The sequence below is a fragment of the Penicillium cataractarum genome (genome assembly GCF_028827025.1).
Source record: "Penicillium cataractarum strain IBT 29864 chromosome Unknown utg000005l, whole genome shotgun sequence".
NCBI classification, from domain to species: Eukaryota; Fungi; Ascomycota; class Eurotiomycetes; order Eurotiales; family Aspergillaceae; genus Penicillium; species Penicillium cataractarum.
The window spans coordinates 775,930-789,993 of NW_026622741.1; the positions used below are offsets into that span (position 1 = coordinate 775,930).

At 44.7% G+C, this 14,064-nt stretch overlaps 3 protein-coding genes across 3 annotated transcripts; 2 read left to right on the forward strand and 1 right to left on the reverse strand.

Moving 5' to 3' along the window:
• Window positions 1-163: 163 nt before the first annotated feature.
• N7496_006032 (ferric reductase family protein) lies at window positions 164-1,955 on the forward strand (the record flags this gene model as incomplete). The annotated part of the gene is made up of 5 exons (XM_056698961.1): window positions 164-652; window positions 700-1,435; window positions 1,490-1,557; window positions 1,606-1,798; window positions 1,870-1,955. 5 exons carry the CDS (start codon window positions 164-166, stop codon window positions 1,953-1,955), a joined length of 1,572 nt encoding a protein of 523 aa, XP_056554374.1.
• A 1,662-nt stretch (window positions 1,956-3,617) lies between these two features.
• Window positions 3,618-5,177, forward strand: N7496_006033 (glycoside hydrolase family 18 protein; the record flags this gene model as incomplete). Its single annotated transcript, XM_056698962.1, has 6 exons — window positions 3,618-3,755; window positions 3,811-4,188; window positions 4,238-4,297; window positions 4,347-4,416; window positions 4,472-5,007; window positions 5,070-5,177. 6 exons carry the CDS (start codon window positions 3,618-3,620, stop codon window positions 5,175-5,177), a joined length of 1,290 nt encoding a protein of 429 aa, XP_056554375.1.
• Window positions 5,178-6,243: 1,066 nt separating this feature from the next.
• N7496_006034 (uncharacterized protein) lies at window positions 6,244-8,121 on the reverse strand (the record flags this gene model as incomplete). Its single annotated transcript, XM_056698963.1, has 1 exon — window positions 6,244-8,121. One exon carries the CDS (start codon window positions 8,119-8,121, stop codon window positions 6,244-6,246), a length of 1,878 nt encoding a protein of 625 aa, XP_056554376.1.
• Between the last annotated feature and the right edge of the window lie 5,943 nt (window positions 8,122-14,064).

Here is a 14,064-nt window from a genome sequence, read left to right on the forward strand (position 1 = left end):
TATTCTGGATGATGCACGTCGTTTAGCTTGCGACTCCTTAGAAACTTCAGAGAGGTAGATAGTGGGCGCAAACCACGGGTATAATAATCATGCTGAAAAATGTGTATAAGACTGTTCATATCCTGCTTCAGCGAGCTGTATCTATGAACGGATATGCAAGGCAATGGATCTTTTGCTGTACTATGCTATCTTAGTTGGTGGCTTTTTTACAACCCTCATCCTGATTCGGATAGCGTCTCATCTAAAGGATCCCGCGAACTCTCTTTCAGTATTCGTTTCTAAACATCTTATTTACCCAAATTTAGTTGGTCGCCACCAGTTGTGTGGCCCATGGAGTCGCGCACAGGTTCTCTTGTGCCTTTTGTACATTGTAATTAACTTTTTTTTCCTTACATTCCGAGTTTCAACAGTAATGATAGCGGGACGCCGAGCTGGGACGCTGTCCGTGATCAACATGGGCTTGCTCTTTCCCACAACGCATCTAAGCTTCTTTGCAGACATGCTTGGGATATCACAGATTGCCTGTAGACAAATACACCGATTTGTTGGCTGGCTAGCGCTTGTTCTTCTCTCATTCCACATCACGGTGGCCATGGCTAAGCAAGGGCAGACCTGGAGTTTGCGCGACGAGGAGAATCTTTTTGCTGTTGTAGTAAGTGTTTATTCTACCGAGATTCGGCAGTAACTAAACTATTTAAGGGTGCAACTTCTATGGCAGGGATTGCCTTACTATCGATTCCGTTTGCTCGCCGATCTTTTTTTGAGATATATCTTCGAGCCCATCAAGCTTTTGCTGCAGTGTGCATATACTCCACTTGGCGACATCTTCCGTCCGAAGCCCTTAACCCACGAATTTATATTTATGTGCCACTTGGCTTTCTTGCTTCTACAACCCTCTTGTATATTGCGCTTCTCGTATTTCGCAACGGCATTTTCCCTCCGAGACAATATCCTCGAGCATCTATCACTTGTGATAGAGTAAAACAACCGTCTACGTTTCATGGCAACGAGGGGACAACATTGAAAATTCGTGTTGTCCTCTCACGACCACTTCAAGTAAAAGCAGGCCAATACATATATCTTTGGATGCCTACTGTTAGCCTGTGCTCTTGGGCTCAAGTCCATCCATTCATGGTAACATCTTGGTCTCCAGAAAGACAAGACGTGCTAGAGCTCTTTGTTCAAGTACGTCAAGGGCTCACGAAAATCCTCCATTCCCGTGCAGCTTTGGATGGATTTGCTTCATATACAGCCATTGTTAGCGGCCCACATGGGGTTAGCCAATCTGTCAGTGAATATGAATGTGTCCTAGCTATCGCAACTGACTTTGGTATTGCTGGAGTTATTCCGTATCTGAAGCAGCTTTTTTATGGATATAACACGTCTACATCACACGTGCGACGCGTCCATTTTGTTTGGCAAGTGCAAAACATTGGTAAGAACATAATTCAATAAATTACTTTCAAGGAGGAAGCATTAATTTCGATAGATATTGCCATTTCTGCAGAGCCACTTTTGAATAGTTTATTGAGTGACGATGTCTTGGATGAGGGTTATGTAAGTAAGCTTCTTCCACGATGTGTCTCCTTGCTAACAAGGGAAAAGATCCTGGAAATGTCATTCTATGTGGCTTCTGAAGAGGCAATAGGGGGAGGGAAACCATTTGGAAACCATGGCCGAGCTGTTGTCTTCAATGGTGTCCCGAAGTATGAAGAAATAGTGTCAGAAGAAGCTTCTGGTAGTCGTATCCAGAGACTTCCTGATACACCTGAAGAACAAGGAAAGACCCTGCTACTAGGTAAGAATCTTTAAAGAAATTGCTACATGCACAGCTCTGTACTAACTGTACAGCATCCGCATACCCTACAGTAAGGGACAATCTGAGAGAGATTGTCTGCGGGCACCTGAGTAAAAAGCTCTCTATGCTTGAAACACATTTCCAGCCAGTTCCATAGTCCATGATTGTTGAGAGCTTCCAGAATCCGCAATATAATGATGCGCGCATCCTCATTGGCATTTAGTATCAATAATATAGAGTAAATAGTTAGGTGCTCAGTACAGTACAAAAGACAAATCGTATTCTACCGAGACACGACCGTAACAAAATGAAGCAATACGGGACCCATTATTTTTGCTTCGGGAGCTGGAGGCGATGAGGGCACATAATGGAGTAATTCTGACAACTTAGGCCAATCAGAGGAGTAGCTTGAAGATATCCGTTTGAATTAATTTGTGGGTTTGAAGTAAACGCCTGTGAAGCTAGTTCTGATAGATTAATATAGCGCCCGCCTTTTAGATACAGTAGCTCCCGGATTTCCCGACAACCTACCATATGCTCTAAGCAGGGGGTTTAAATCCACGTTGGTTTTCATTTCAAGGAGGTACCACTTGTGCCATATGCTCTGCCCGATTACATGCTTGGTCAATCTATTTCCCGACTATTCGCTAGCTTGGGCCCATACGGCCCCAAACATGACGTATTCCATTACTAAGGTATTGGAAAGGTGTGGCAAAATACAGTGCATTTCTTTACTACGAATAGGATGCTGAATGTCATTGACGTTCAGGTTTAGGTAGTCAGCAGACTTGTATGGCATGCATTGGTATAATCCGATAAGTGTCCTATTTTACCCGTAAAGTTTTACACAGAACATCTAAGCATTAATTACCGAAACTAGCTTCCTGTTGTAGTTGACACTTTATATCCAATTTTGTGTAAGTTTAGACTGGTATATCGTCCGGAAGAATTTGAATAATTTGATAATTGAAAGGTGGACCCCTCGAGTACATTGACTATGTAGTTCTGTTTGTTTCCGTATGTTACGAGGCAATTGAAGAGATAAGTCAATGCGATGCTTATTAGCAAGAATAGCGAAGCCAGAGAGAAAGTAAGAAAGGATCCAGGAACATGGGAGAAAGGTGTGATAAACGCTACGATAACAGGCACCAAGATTTATGATTCTCATCCACAAAGGGTCATTCAAAGCGTTTTGGCCGTTTGCTTCGTACTGTAACACCGAAGGAGTTGTGACGTCTGATACTCTTTCCAGAAAAAATGGGATGCATTTATTAGTCCACTTCAGAGATAGTTCTCAATCTTCACTATGACATCCGGAGGGTTCAGAGAACAAATTTTGGATTACTCAAGAGTGCTGATGGACATATGTGATATCCTCCTATTTGCTCTTAGGCCGAACGTCGGCTCAACAGCGACTTATTGAGGATTTCAAGCAATTCTTTTCTGCCTCAGAGGCAACAGAGTTTTGAAAAATTTAATCATCCATACCATCACCGTGTCTCCATTAATAATAATTAGCATGTATACTATATCCACGCCGTACAGAAAGGAAGCAAATCAAAACATCTTCCTCGCATTTTGAAATTCACATCTCGCTTGGTTTTTCACGAATTACCTCACACATGGTCCTATCTACCTTCCTGGATGAAGCTTTGGCGACGGTTTTGTAGCTCAAAAATATGCGGTCTAGCAGATACTGTACGGAAACCAATAAAAATAGCCAGGCTTACCTCTTCGACCTTTCATTTATGCCCGTCTGCCCGGCGTTGCCAAGTCGATTGGATCTCCCATATGCGAACTCACTGAGACTTATTTCATCATGCTCCTTCTGGTGCCTCTATTGGGCCTGGGATGGGCCACAAATGCTGCCGTTGTTCTATCGTATAGCAATTTCACCACAAATATTAATACTCGTGACACATCTGAATATCGTTCCGTTGCTTATTTTGTCAACTGGGTTGGCTATCCCACCGAATTTGTCTACGAAAAGGTCTTGGCTAACAGGAATATAGGCTATCTATGAACGCAGATTTAACCCTCAAGACCTTCCTGCTGATAAATTAACTCACGTTTTGTACGCATTTGCCAATGTCCATCCAGACACAGGGGAAGTTTATCTCTCAGACTCTTGGGCAGATATCGAAAAACGCTATCCTGGGGATTCCTGGAATGACACAGGCACAAATGTTTACGGATGCGTCAAGGAGCTTTTTTTACTTAAACAAAAGAACCGAAAGCTTAAAGTTCTTCTATCTATTGGGGGTTGGACTTACTCGAGCAACCTTGCCAGCTCGCTGAGCACAGCCACTGGTAGAGCAACATTTGCTTCCTCTGCAACGACCTTGATAAAGGACCTTGGATTTGACGGGATTGACGTTGACTGGGAGGTAGTAAATTCCCACTATCTCCTCGTTCGATTGTAATTTCTAACTGGACTAGTTCCCTGACGATAGCACCCAAGCTGACAACCTGGTCTCCACTCTGCGCCAACTGCGCTCGGTAGGAAGATCTCACTTTATGATTGAAGAGTGCGGCTGACGTATATTAGACCTTGGATGCATACAGTGCGGCCAATGCAAATAACTATCATTTCTTGATAACGGTAGCATGCCCCGCGGGTAATTGGTCCCCGACGTTCACTACATTTGTTTAGAGTGAACTAACAAGTGATAGGTCCAAAGAACTTCCAGACACTTCATTTGTCCCAAATGGACCAGTACTTGGACTTTTGGAATCTCATGGCCTATGATTATTTCGGAAGCCAGGACACTGTGGCCAGCCACGATGCAAATATTTATGCGTCAACTAGCAACCCAGCCGCTACGCCTTTCAATACAGACCAAGCAATTGCCTACTATACTTCCAACGGCGTCCCAGCGTACAAAATTGTGTTAGGTATGCCCCTATATGGTCGATCGTTCATGAACACGCATGGGCCTGGTACTAGCTACAATGGAGTTGGGAGTGGCAGCTGGGAAAATGGTGTATGGGACTATAAAGCGTTACCCCTAACAGGCGCATCTGTAAACTACCTCCACCAGCCCATTGCAAGCTACAGTTATGATTCATCGCAGCAAATGATGATTACCTATGACAGTCCCCAGGTCGCGCAAGCGAAAGCAGAGTACATCCGAGCTAATGGTCTGGGTGGCGGAATGTGGTGGGAAAGCAGCGCCGACAGTAATGGATCAGACAGTCTGATTACTACGGTTTGTCCAGCGAATAGCCAGTCTTACTTCTACATATGCTAACAGGCAACCCACACCACTAGGTTTTCAATTCATTTGGCGGTAGCAATGCATTGGACCAGAGCGAGAATCAGCTGAGTTACCCAGTGTCGTCGTATGATAACTTGAGATGTGGTTTCCCGGGTGGCTAGATCGCACAGTCAAAGCAATAGGCACATGGGTTGACCTACAGAATGGACGGTTAGGACTATTCTTAACGCACGCAAAGCTATGGCTCGTAGATAGCCGCTACGTAGTGTAATGCACTAACGGTAGCCTGAGCAAAAAGACAGGTTCAGGTACAGTAGGATATCTATCATCACCAAGCACAGAAAATAATGAGAAAGACAACCATCCTCCAAAAGAGAGCGGCCATATCAGTTCGGTTAAACGTATAGAACAGAAGAGGCATTGCACCTCCATGAAGCATTATCCTCTCCTAAATACGGAATTGGTCACACAAACTAAACTAGGAAGCGCCAATAAAAATCATTAGAAACTAAGAATTGCAAACAATACTTCGACATGAAAAACGTAATACTGCACTACCTTCCTGCTACTAAGCCGTCGGCGCTTCCCCATTTGTTAGCAAAAGTACAACAAAGTTAGTTTGTGCCTAGCTTGCCATTATTCTTAATCGCAGTAGATAATTAGTTACTTGAGCGGCTTACATCGGACTTCTTTCTCGGCACCACCATCTGCCGAAAGTTGCATCAAATAAGAATCCAGTGTACTCGTTAATTCAACTTGATAGCTAACTAAAAAGACAGAAACGAACTCCGACACAGCAACATGCGGAAAGTAGGTCCTGCCGGTCTGACCCTAAAAAAGTGAGAAGAAAGTTACTTGTCTGTAGAGAAACATGGACTGTGCATATAACATGGCCATCGAGTTCATAGGAATTTATTTTGGGATATTCACGCAGAGTATTATTTTTGTGTTTATCATAGCAAAACGAATAAGAACTCGCAACAGTTAAACCCATATTGTGTCAACGTTTCAAGAGACAGATATAGACTATAGCTGGATGGACAAAATTTCATCGCCGGCGATGATACGTCCACCCAACCGTGCAAAGCACTCAATAGAAAGCCAAGGCAAATAGCCAGTGGAGTTTGACAAGGTCAGCCCGCCAAGTCAAAGATAAGTCATCCCTTCAAGCCTTACAACTTGGTTGAACAGCCCATACCGGAATTGTTTTCGATCAACCATATTGTCTTAGTTAGCTGAGATAGCTGGGGTATAAAAGGTTCCTTTTTTAAAGGCCCTTCCGAAGTTCATGTCATCCTCAACTCTCATATTCTGCTTTTTCAAGTCTCTGATATATATCTTGGCGGCAGCTTGGAATTGTGCAAACAGTGTATCAGAGAGTTCTTTCCATGGGATTGTAGAGTCAACCCCCCACTTTTCTAGTAATGCTTCATAGAATTCACTTATCACTGCTCGATCCTCCTCATCATCCCCCTCTGAAGTCGTTGGCTTGCTATTCCGTGGCAAAGACGATTTTTCTCCACTTATATCGTTTGATTTCACAGAAGCCTGGTTTGAGTCGCTTATGTGTGATGTGGCTAGACTTGATGTGGCTGGGCTTGATGTGGCTGGGCTTGAATCGGCTGGGCTTGATGCGGCCTGTGCCAGAATTTTCTTTCTTGGGGTATTTTGGGCGATATCTTCTGGCTCTGGCGTTTCTTCTAACGGAGTGGGGCTTCGATCATCTCTACCTTCCCGTGCTTTTCCCTTCCAGTCAATATCCAAGGCTTTTCCAGCCCAGTCCCGAAAATTCTTCACTTGGGTGCATGCCTTCTCATAGAATTTCCTGTCTGTCCGTTTACTTGAGTCTTTCCCCGCGCTACTTAGCGATTTGTATTTTGAACGGTCGATCCAAACTGACTGCATTTGTTCCTCTCCTCCTTCCAGGTCTACTAGTACGGTGCTGAATGGATATCTGTAATTGGAGTCTCTTTCTTTATTGGAGGGGTTAAGCTCCTCCACAGAATCCAGTAGACCAAGCATGGAATCCCCACCATTTCTAGGTAGCCAAGCGACTGCTTTGATAGGGCCGATTTTACCCTTATAAACGAGTGAATCAGTTTCGTCGTCTCTTTCCATGGCTTGTTTGTGGGGCTTTCCAAGCAGGTTTGTCACTTTCTTCACTCTATAGGAAGCTGGACTTGTACTCCAGATAAACATAGGGCTATTTCTTGGCCCATACGAATTGAGAGAAAGTTTTCCACCTCGTGCCTTCAGCAGAACTGTTCCATCTTCTAAGGAAAAGCTAGGAGAGTCGTCATCTTGTGTGAGATCATAGATAAAGTCCGCGAAGTCCTTTGGACGTCGTCCCGTTTCTCCATCCGAGGGCAGTTTGTTATTTTGGTTATTCAATGGCTGCTCTTGGACTGATTCCGTATTGGGGGACCGTTTGCTGTCCAAAGGTTGCGTTTGAGAGGCAAATAATTCGTTGACCTCGTTGATCTCGTTGACATCGTTGACCTCGTTGACCTCGTTGACATCGTTGACATCGTTGCCTTTATTGTCGTCTGCGCTATGCATATTTGACTCTTTGGTAGGAATTTCTGTAACGGTTGTTCCGGTGTCTTTAGTTTGCTGAACAATCCCTGGATTACTATTCCCTGCTATTTCGCTTTGATGTTCTGGTGTATCTGTTGCTTCGCTTTCTCCTGTCTCTTGCTGGATATTACTGTCCACCACTTTGTCTGGTTCACCTCTTTCAAGTTGATTAATATCGGAGTCAATCTCCATAAGATCTGCTTCAATCGTCTTTAATTCACTTTCTTTCTTCATGCGCTCAGAAAGTAGGTCTTTCATTAAGGTTTCCATCTCGCTTCGTTTTCCATCGTCCATTGCTTGCTTGATTTGAGCTTCGACATTTTCAATCTTCCTTTTAAGCTTTGCAAGCTCTTTCTCTTGGCTTGACTGTTCGTTGACCCTATCTGATCTGCGTTGCCGTAGCTTTTTCTTCCGCTCCAGGATCACACCTCTTCCACTTGGTACACGGGCATTCTGGTCCTTAGATGACCGACTTTCAATTGCCGATTTTCCTTGCTTGTTATTGGCTTTACTGTCTCCAGGGGCCATTGTTTCAATTCAAGCTTTCAACATGCAATCACGATGTCTGCTTTAATGACAGGTCGGGCCAAAGGGGAATTCTTATATTTATGCGCAGTGAAAAGGTGGAACTGATTTGGGATTTTAAGCAAAAAGGCAATAAACAACCTCCAACACAATTGATGGCGAAAAGAAAGAAGAGAGGGGGCAGCTGAATTTGGACTCTTTGCGCTCTGTAATTCCGAGGGGCAAGTCAAATTATTGGGTTGCTAGCAAAGGGAAAATAGGAGCGTGAAGTAAGATTCTTTCCTCCCCCATAACTTTGATGGTATCTTTCATGCCAATACAATACAATGGCACTGCGCACAGTGTAATTCCTTTCCATGCTGGGTACCATAATAGTCAGTAGTAGATCTCCGACACGTAATTGAAATTGAAGACACCTGTTCGATAGACTGCCTCTTTTGTTTCTCCCTCATATCATGCTGATAATATGCTGAATTATGCTCGACTTGGCGGTCCTCCTTTCGATACGAGGGAGAAGGGCGCTTAATGCGGAACGTGTAGTCCAAATTGTGAGGCCCAATTCTCTCTGTTTCAAGGCACTGTATACAAATCTCAGACATATAAGTTCTGAACACTTACTGGGGAGGGAAAAAAACTCTCAGATATTGATGCTAAAATTATAAAATGCGAAATGGATCACGATGGTCAGACAAAGAGATCGCGATTGCTCTTTACTTTTCATCTCGGGGTATCCAGGCAAAGTCCCTTCGTTCTCTCATGCTGAGACGAGGATCCAAAAGATCTTATCGTGCGATCGAAGCGAAGGTTGCGTCTCTTCGGAAATTTTGCACATCGATAACGGCCGAAAACGGTTCTTGGGACCCAAGATCAGTTGATAAATGGATTGATGATTTATTTGATAGCCATGAAGCAGTCTCTGAGCTTATTCAATTCTCCCGGGAAGATGCAAGAGATGTTGCAGCTGTCAGTTCCCCTAATTTGCCCACAATAATGCTCGATACTTACGTTGAATATATTAGAACCAATCGCTGGAGGAGGTGTCGCAAACCCTGGACAGAATACTGGCAGATTCAGACCTATCGTCCGCAAAACAGTACCGACCATAATGACCTTAAGAGAGTAACACAAAATAACATTACTTATTTGCTGTAGCTGTTACATAGTTACCACAATATGGCGATGGGAATAAAGCTATTCATTATTAGTGGGATGTATCAAACACTACCCTAACAGATAAATTCGCTTATTCTTCCAACTTTAGATTCATTCTTTCGTCGAATGCACAGTATCACCCGATTCATGTTTGGCTCGTAACATTTTGCATGCCAATGGATCAGGGTAAATAAAATGATCCATTCATCGATCCTCCTATACTACCAAATAAGAATAATTATGCGGTTATATGCCGCTTTGTTTCTGTGATTAGAGATGCAGGGATTTGATATAAACCCGTCTAAGAGGCTGTTGATAACTCCTGGGTCGAGTGTTTAGACCTACATCTACATACAACCGTTTGATGGGCCATTGAGACTGCGGTAATGAGAGATACGAATGGTTGACTGTCGGGACGCCTGGCTACTTAGATTATAACTTACGAAAGCAAAAATGTTCAGCAAGCATCGCAAGTCAAGGTAGGGAAGGAAAGGAGCATCTTTTATATCAAACGCCCGATGTATTTGGGTTCAAATAGCCAGGGTAGCTTCGGTCTCCTGGGGATCGTCACAACTGTGGCGACGGCGAGAGGGCTTGATGGTTCGAGATACCCCACTTCCTGATACGTTGGGAACCCGCAATTGCTGCTTTTGTTTTTGATCTGAACTCAACCACGACACTTGGCATGTTTCCATGTCATCAAGTATATTTAACCAAAAGAGTAAGAGCTTTTTCCATCCAGCAGAATACTAAACGAGCGCCTGTTCACAGTTCTAGACAATGGCTCGAAGGCTAGAAAAGGCCCTACAACCACCTGACTGAATAACAGAAATACGGCAACGAATGATTGGCTGCCAAAACTAAGGTATTTTTGGAATATGGCATCTACTGGACAATATTATTAATGTGAAGAGATTGCTGTTTTCAAGGGAAGCGTCTTGTCGATCACTATCCGCTCATGCTTCCTCCAGAGGACATATTTGGATATGACGGTTGGTATGTTATAATGCTTCCATGGCAAAGTGCTATGGAATCAGACAATCTCATCTTTTCTCCACATTATCGTGAGAAATTAGATCGATGCTACAAGCGATAGTATTACTTAATACAAGACCATTTTTTCAATTTCCATTGAGGAGCAGGATAAATAATTTTGTTAGTATTGTCATGACCAACCATGCCAAAAAAATAAAAATAAGATAGCGTGGAATGTAGAGCCGGGACGAAGGATTGAGCGGTTTGGAAAAGGACCTGCTATGCGGGGGGAAGCCTTCGTCGATGGGCGAAGCGAAACTGTGCGACGGCAAAGGCGATCATGCATGCGGATATAATCTGCTTTTTGGGAGTGGGGCCATTAATTATGCGGCGAGGTCGAGCTTGCAAGGTTGTAGGTGTGATACTTGGCGTGCGCAATCATAAATTTTACCGTTAGGTTAATCCACTACCGAGCTTGTGTTCAGGATGACATCGGAGACATTTCTCCGATCAATAAAAGAGTGGTTCTAGCTAGTAGTTATAGTGACTCGGAACTTGGAGCAAAATACTTTGTTCTACGTAGTGATGAACTGTAGGATTGTGGGTGTGAAGAGTAAGAAAGGGAGTATTTAGTCTATTGGTCCATCCAAGACATGCGGACAAAGAGCGTACACAGCAGTTTATGTTTCAAGGTTATAGACATTCAGGAAGAAAAACAGAAAGATAGGAAATCCCTACCAACAGGAAGTTTCAACAAAAGAGTTCAGTGTTATAAGATGGAGCGTAAAGTATAGCTCGAGATGAGAACTGAGAACCATTGAAAGGCAAGCAGTTCCCGCCAACTCGGTTGGCAGTCTTATCAGGGGGCAAAATGGAGACACAATCTGGATCTATCCCCTTTACCAGTTACTGAGTCCTTTACGTCGACGCCAATACAGGTTTGCTGAGGCCTTATGGGAGCGACAAGGTTTTGCTCCCTCTACGAGAGCCCTCTTCATCAAAATTCGATAATGACGACGAGCTTCATACGAGCTTGTCCTATAACAACCAGGAAATTCGAACACCAATCCAGCCACAATATCGAAAGACGCTCCTTTTGAGAAGAGCCAGCGAAACTTTTCAAAGTCGCCTTGCTCGTATGCTTCGCAACAGAGCCGATTAATACCGTCTGGAGCGTCTTTAAGAGAAGCACCGTGATCGATCAACAAACTTAAAAGCACTTTGTAATTTTGTGAACGAGCTGCATGCTCAATCATGCAGCCGGGAATGCGCCTCAAAAATACCTCAAGCTGGACCGGATCATCCGTCTGTGGAATCTTTCGATAGGCGCAGGATAAGATATGGGCTCGCGATATGCGATGACTTCTTGTGAATTGACAGTCCTTGTACCACACTTCCGAGGTATCTTTTTCGAGGGTCTGGACCTTTTGTAAAATGGGTACCAGGGCCGAACAGCCGAACAAAGACCATGTCATATGGCAAAGCGCACGGAAATGTAGGTAATCAGGAAGGGAAAGCGTCATTGCGATCGATTCCAAGATCTCCCGCGGTAGTTTACAGAAAGAAGACTTCCTCTTCTCTGTATGGCCCATTGAATTCAACATCTCCGGTGGTAGAGAAGACAAACAAGTCATGATTTAATCAAAAGGCCGATTTTTGGGTAATTTTTTGCAGAAAAGAGATGAGACGGGCGTTTAGGCCATAATTGAGGTCTTGGCTGTGGGGCCAGAGAAGAGAGTGTGAGTGTGTATCGGTCAAGCCGATTTCGAGAACGACTGTAGTCAGGATGACCAAATGATGACGCTTGTGAAGCAGGTTCCAGGCACGATGGGTGCTTGGAGAAAGAGAGTGACACCTCTCAAGTGACGACTGGCAGAGGAGAAACATGCCAGGTATACTGAGAGGAGAGCCGGGGGCGCCCAGAGGTGGGGGACAGATCATCAAAGAACCAGGCCTGGTCAGCTGCCAAAGATCCACCTCGGGTTCCATGGAAGTCCATGGAATTCCCATGAGAGCAGTGTATTATTACATGGATAGATACCGTCTCATACCAGGGGCATTTTACAACGTCCCTCTTGTGTAACATATGGTAGGTAGAATGCCAGATGGAATGGACAGAACGAACCGGATTCGCCTGAGAGGGGCCAACGTTGAATAGGAAAATCTTGCGGGCAAGCGGAGACTTTTAAGTAGCTGTTGAATGGATCGAAAGCTTAACCCCTTTGTTTTTGCCCAAATTGGATGTCAACTTCAAATCCCATGCATTTGCTCTCAGACCCTTCACGGTCCACAGCAATCCCATCTTGGTGTCCCAAAATCAACATCATATGGGTGCTGCAGCTGGACGCCAGCTGCTGACTGGTCCGTACCTCCGGTGTAAAGTGTGTGCTCGTCGGTGATTCGCCCAAACTGTGGGCTGACCAACAGCCACACAATTGTGACGACGGTCGGCGGTTACGGATTGGTTGATATGCCATGCCACTGGGATGTGCGATGTGATTTGCGCCAATGAACATTTGATCGATTGTAACATTTTGCATGCCAATGTATCAGCGTACATAGAATTATCCATTCATCTATCATTCTACAGTCGAAAACGGAAATGGCATTACCACAGGTGACAGCGTTGTTTTCTCTGGCCCGCCACCAAGGCCCTAGGAAAGATCGTTTATGTATCTACTTTGTGAATTTAACCCGCCATTCGATGGGGCGTCATGGTAGTTCAATAGTGCATCCTGACCCACTGTACGGTGCTCAGGTTTAATGTAATGGAATGTCTGGTTCGCTACATCCATACGACAGTTTTATGGGAGCGTAGAGTTAAATCTTCGGAGGCTAGTGCAAGAGGCTTAGGTTAGCACTGGTCACAAAAGTACAGTGAGATTATTCCCGACGTACTGGAACCCCGCTGCTCTCCGCTCGGAGTGACCCTCTTATCCTGCATCCGATGGCTATCGACATATAGCAAGTGCCCCTCTATGAGGGGGCACTCACTGCAGACGTTTCCCCCATTCTCGTTGTCGGGGGGTTTGGTTGAGATACTGCTGACTAGGACTCAATTCCTGGTACCGATCTATAGAAGCCGAGTTCTTGGGCAATTAGAACAACTGGAGTGGAGCTGGAGTGGAGCAAGAATCTAGCTGTGTCACATTCCGGACATTTCTTGCATTTTGTTCCACGGAATTGAAAGATCCTCGAGGTGGATTGCCGGACATGGCCGGAAGATCGTCGCGCTCGGGCCATTGACTACGAAGATCACGCTAGTAATTCTGCCCCTCTAGCTCGACCTGCGTAGGTCGGTGTAACCGATCCCCGCTTTCAGAGCTACAGCTCTCAATCACTAGAGACTACCATCCATGGTTCGACCACTGATGGCCCTTGGTCCGGTGAAGGTGTTCCAGCCAGACCGAGAGACGGCAGAGATGCCTCCCCGGTCTCCCCTTTGGTCAACGTGTTCTCTAGCCTCCGATTGACACTAGTATGCCTTACACTCCGATCCTCTCACTTATAGGAACAGTGACAATATGTCCGGGGATATGGGATATGAACATATAAGCGATGTTTCACGAGAGCTTCCCTGTCTAAGCTAGTTTCCCCATTTTCTTGGCCATAGGGTTCGGCTTCAATCAACGAACAGCTTAGTTTTAGTCTGATCTCGGAGTGTGCTACGTTTACTTTAGGATGAGAAACCCGAATCATGCACAGCTTGTCTGCAGAGCATTAACCTGTTGGTAGATACTGGCGCACATGTACTTCGAATTGATTGCGGTTTAAAAGTAATAATATTAGGGATAGCAACAGGCTGCTTGCCACTCACTG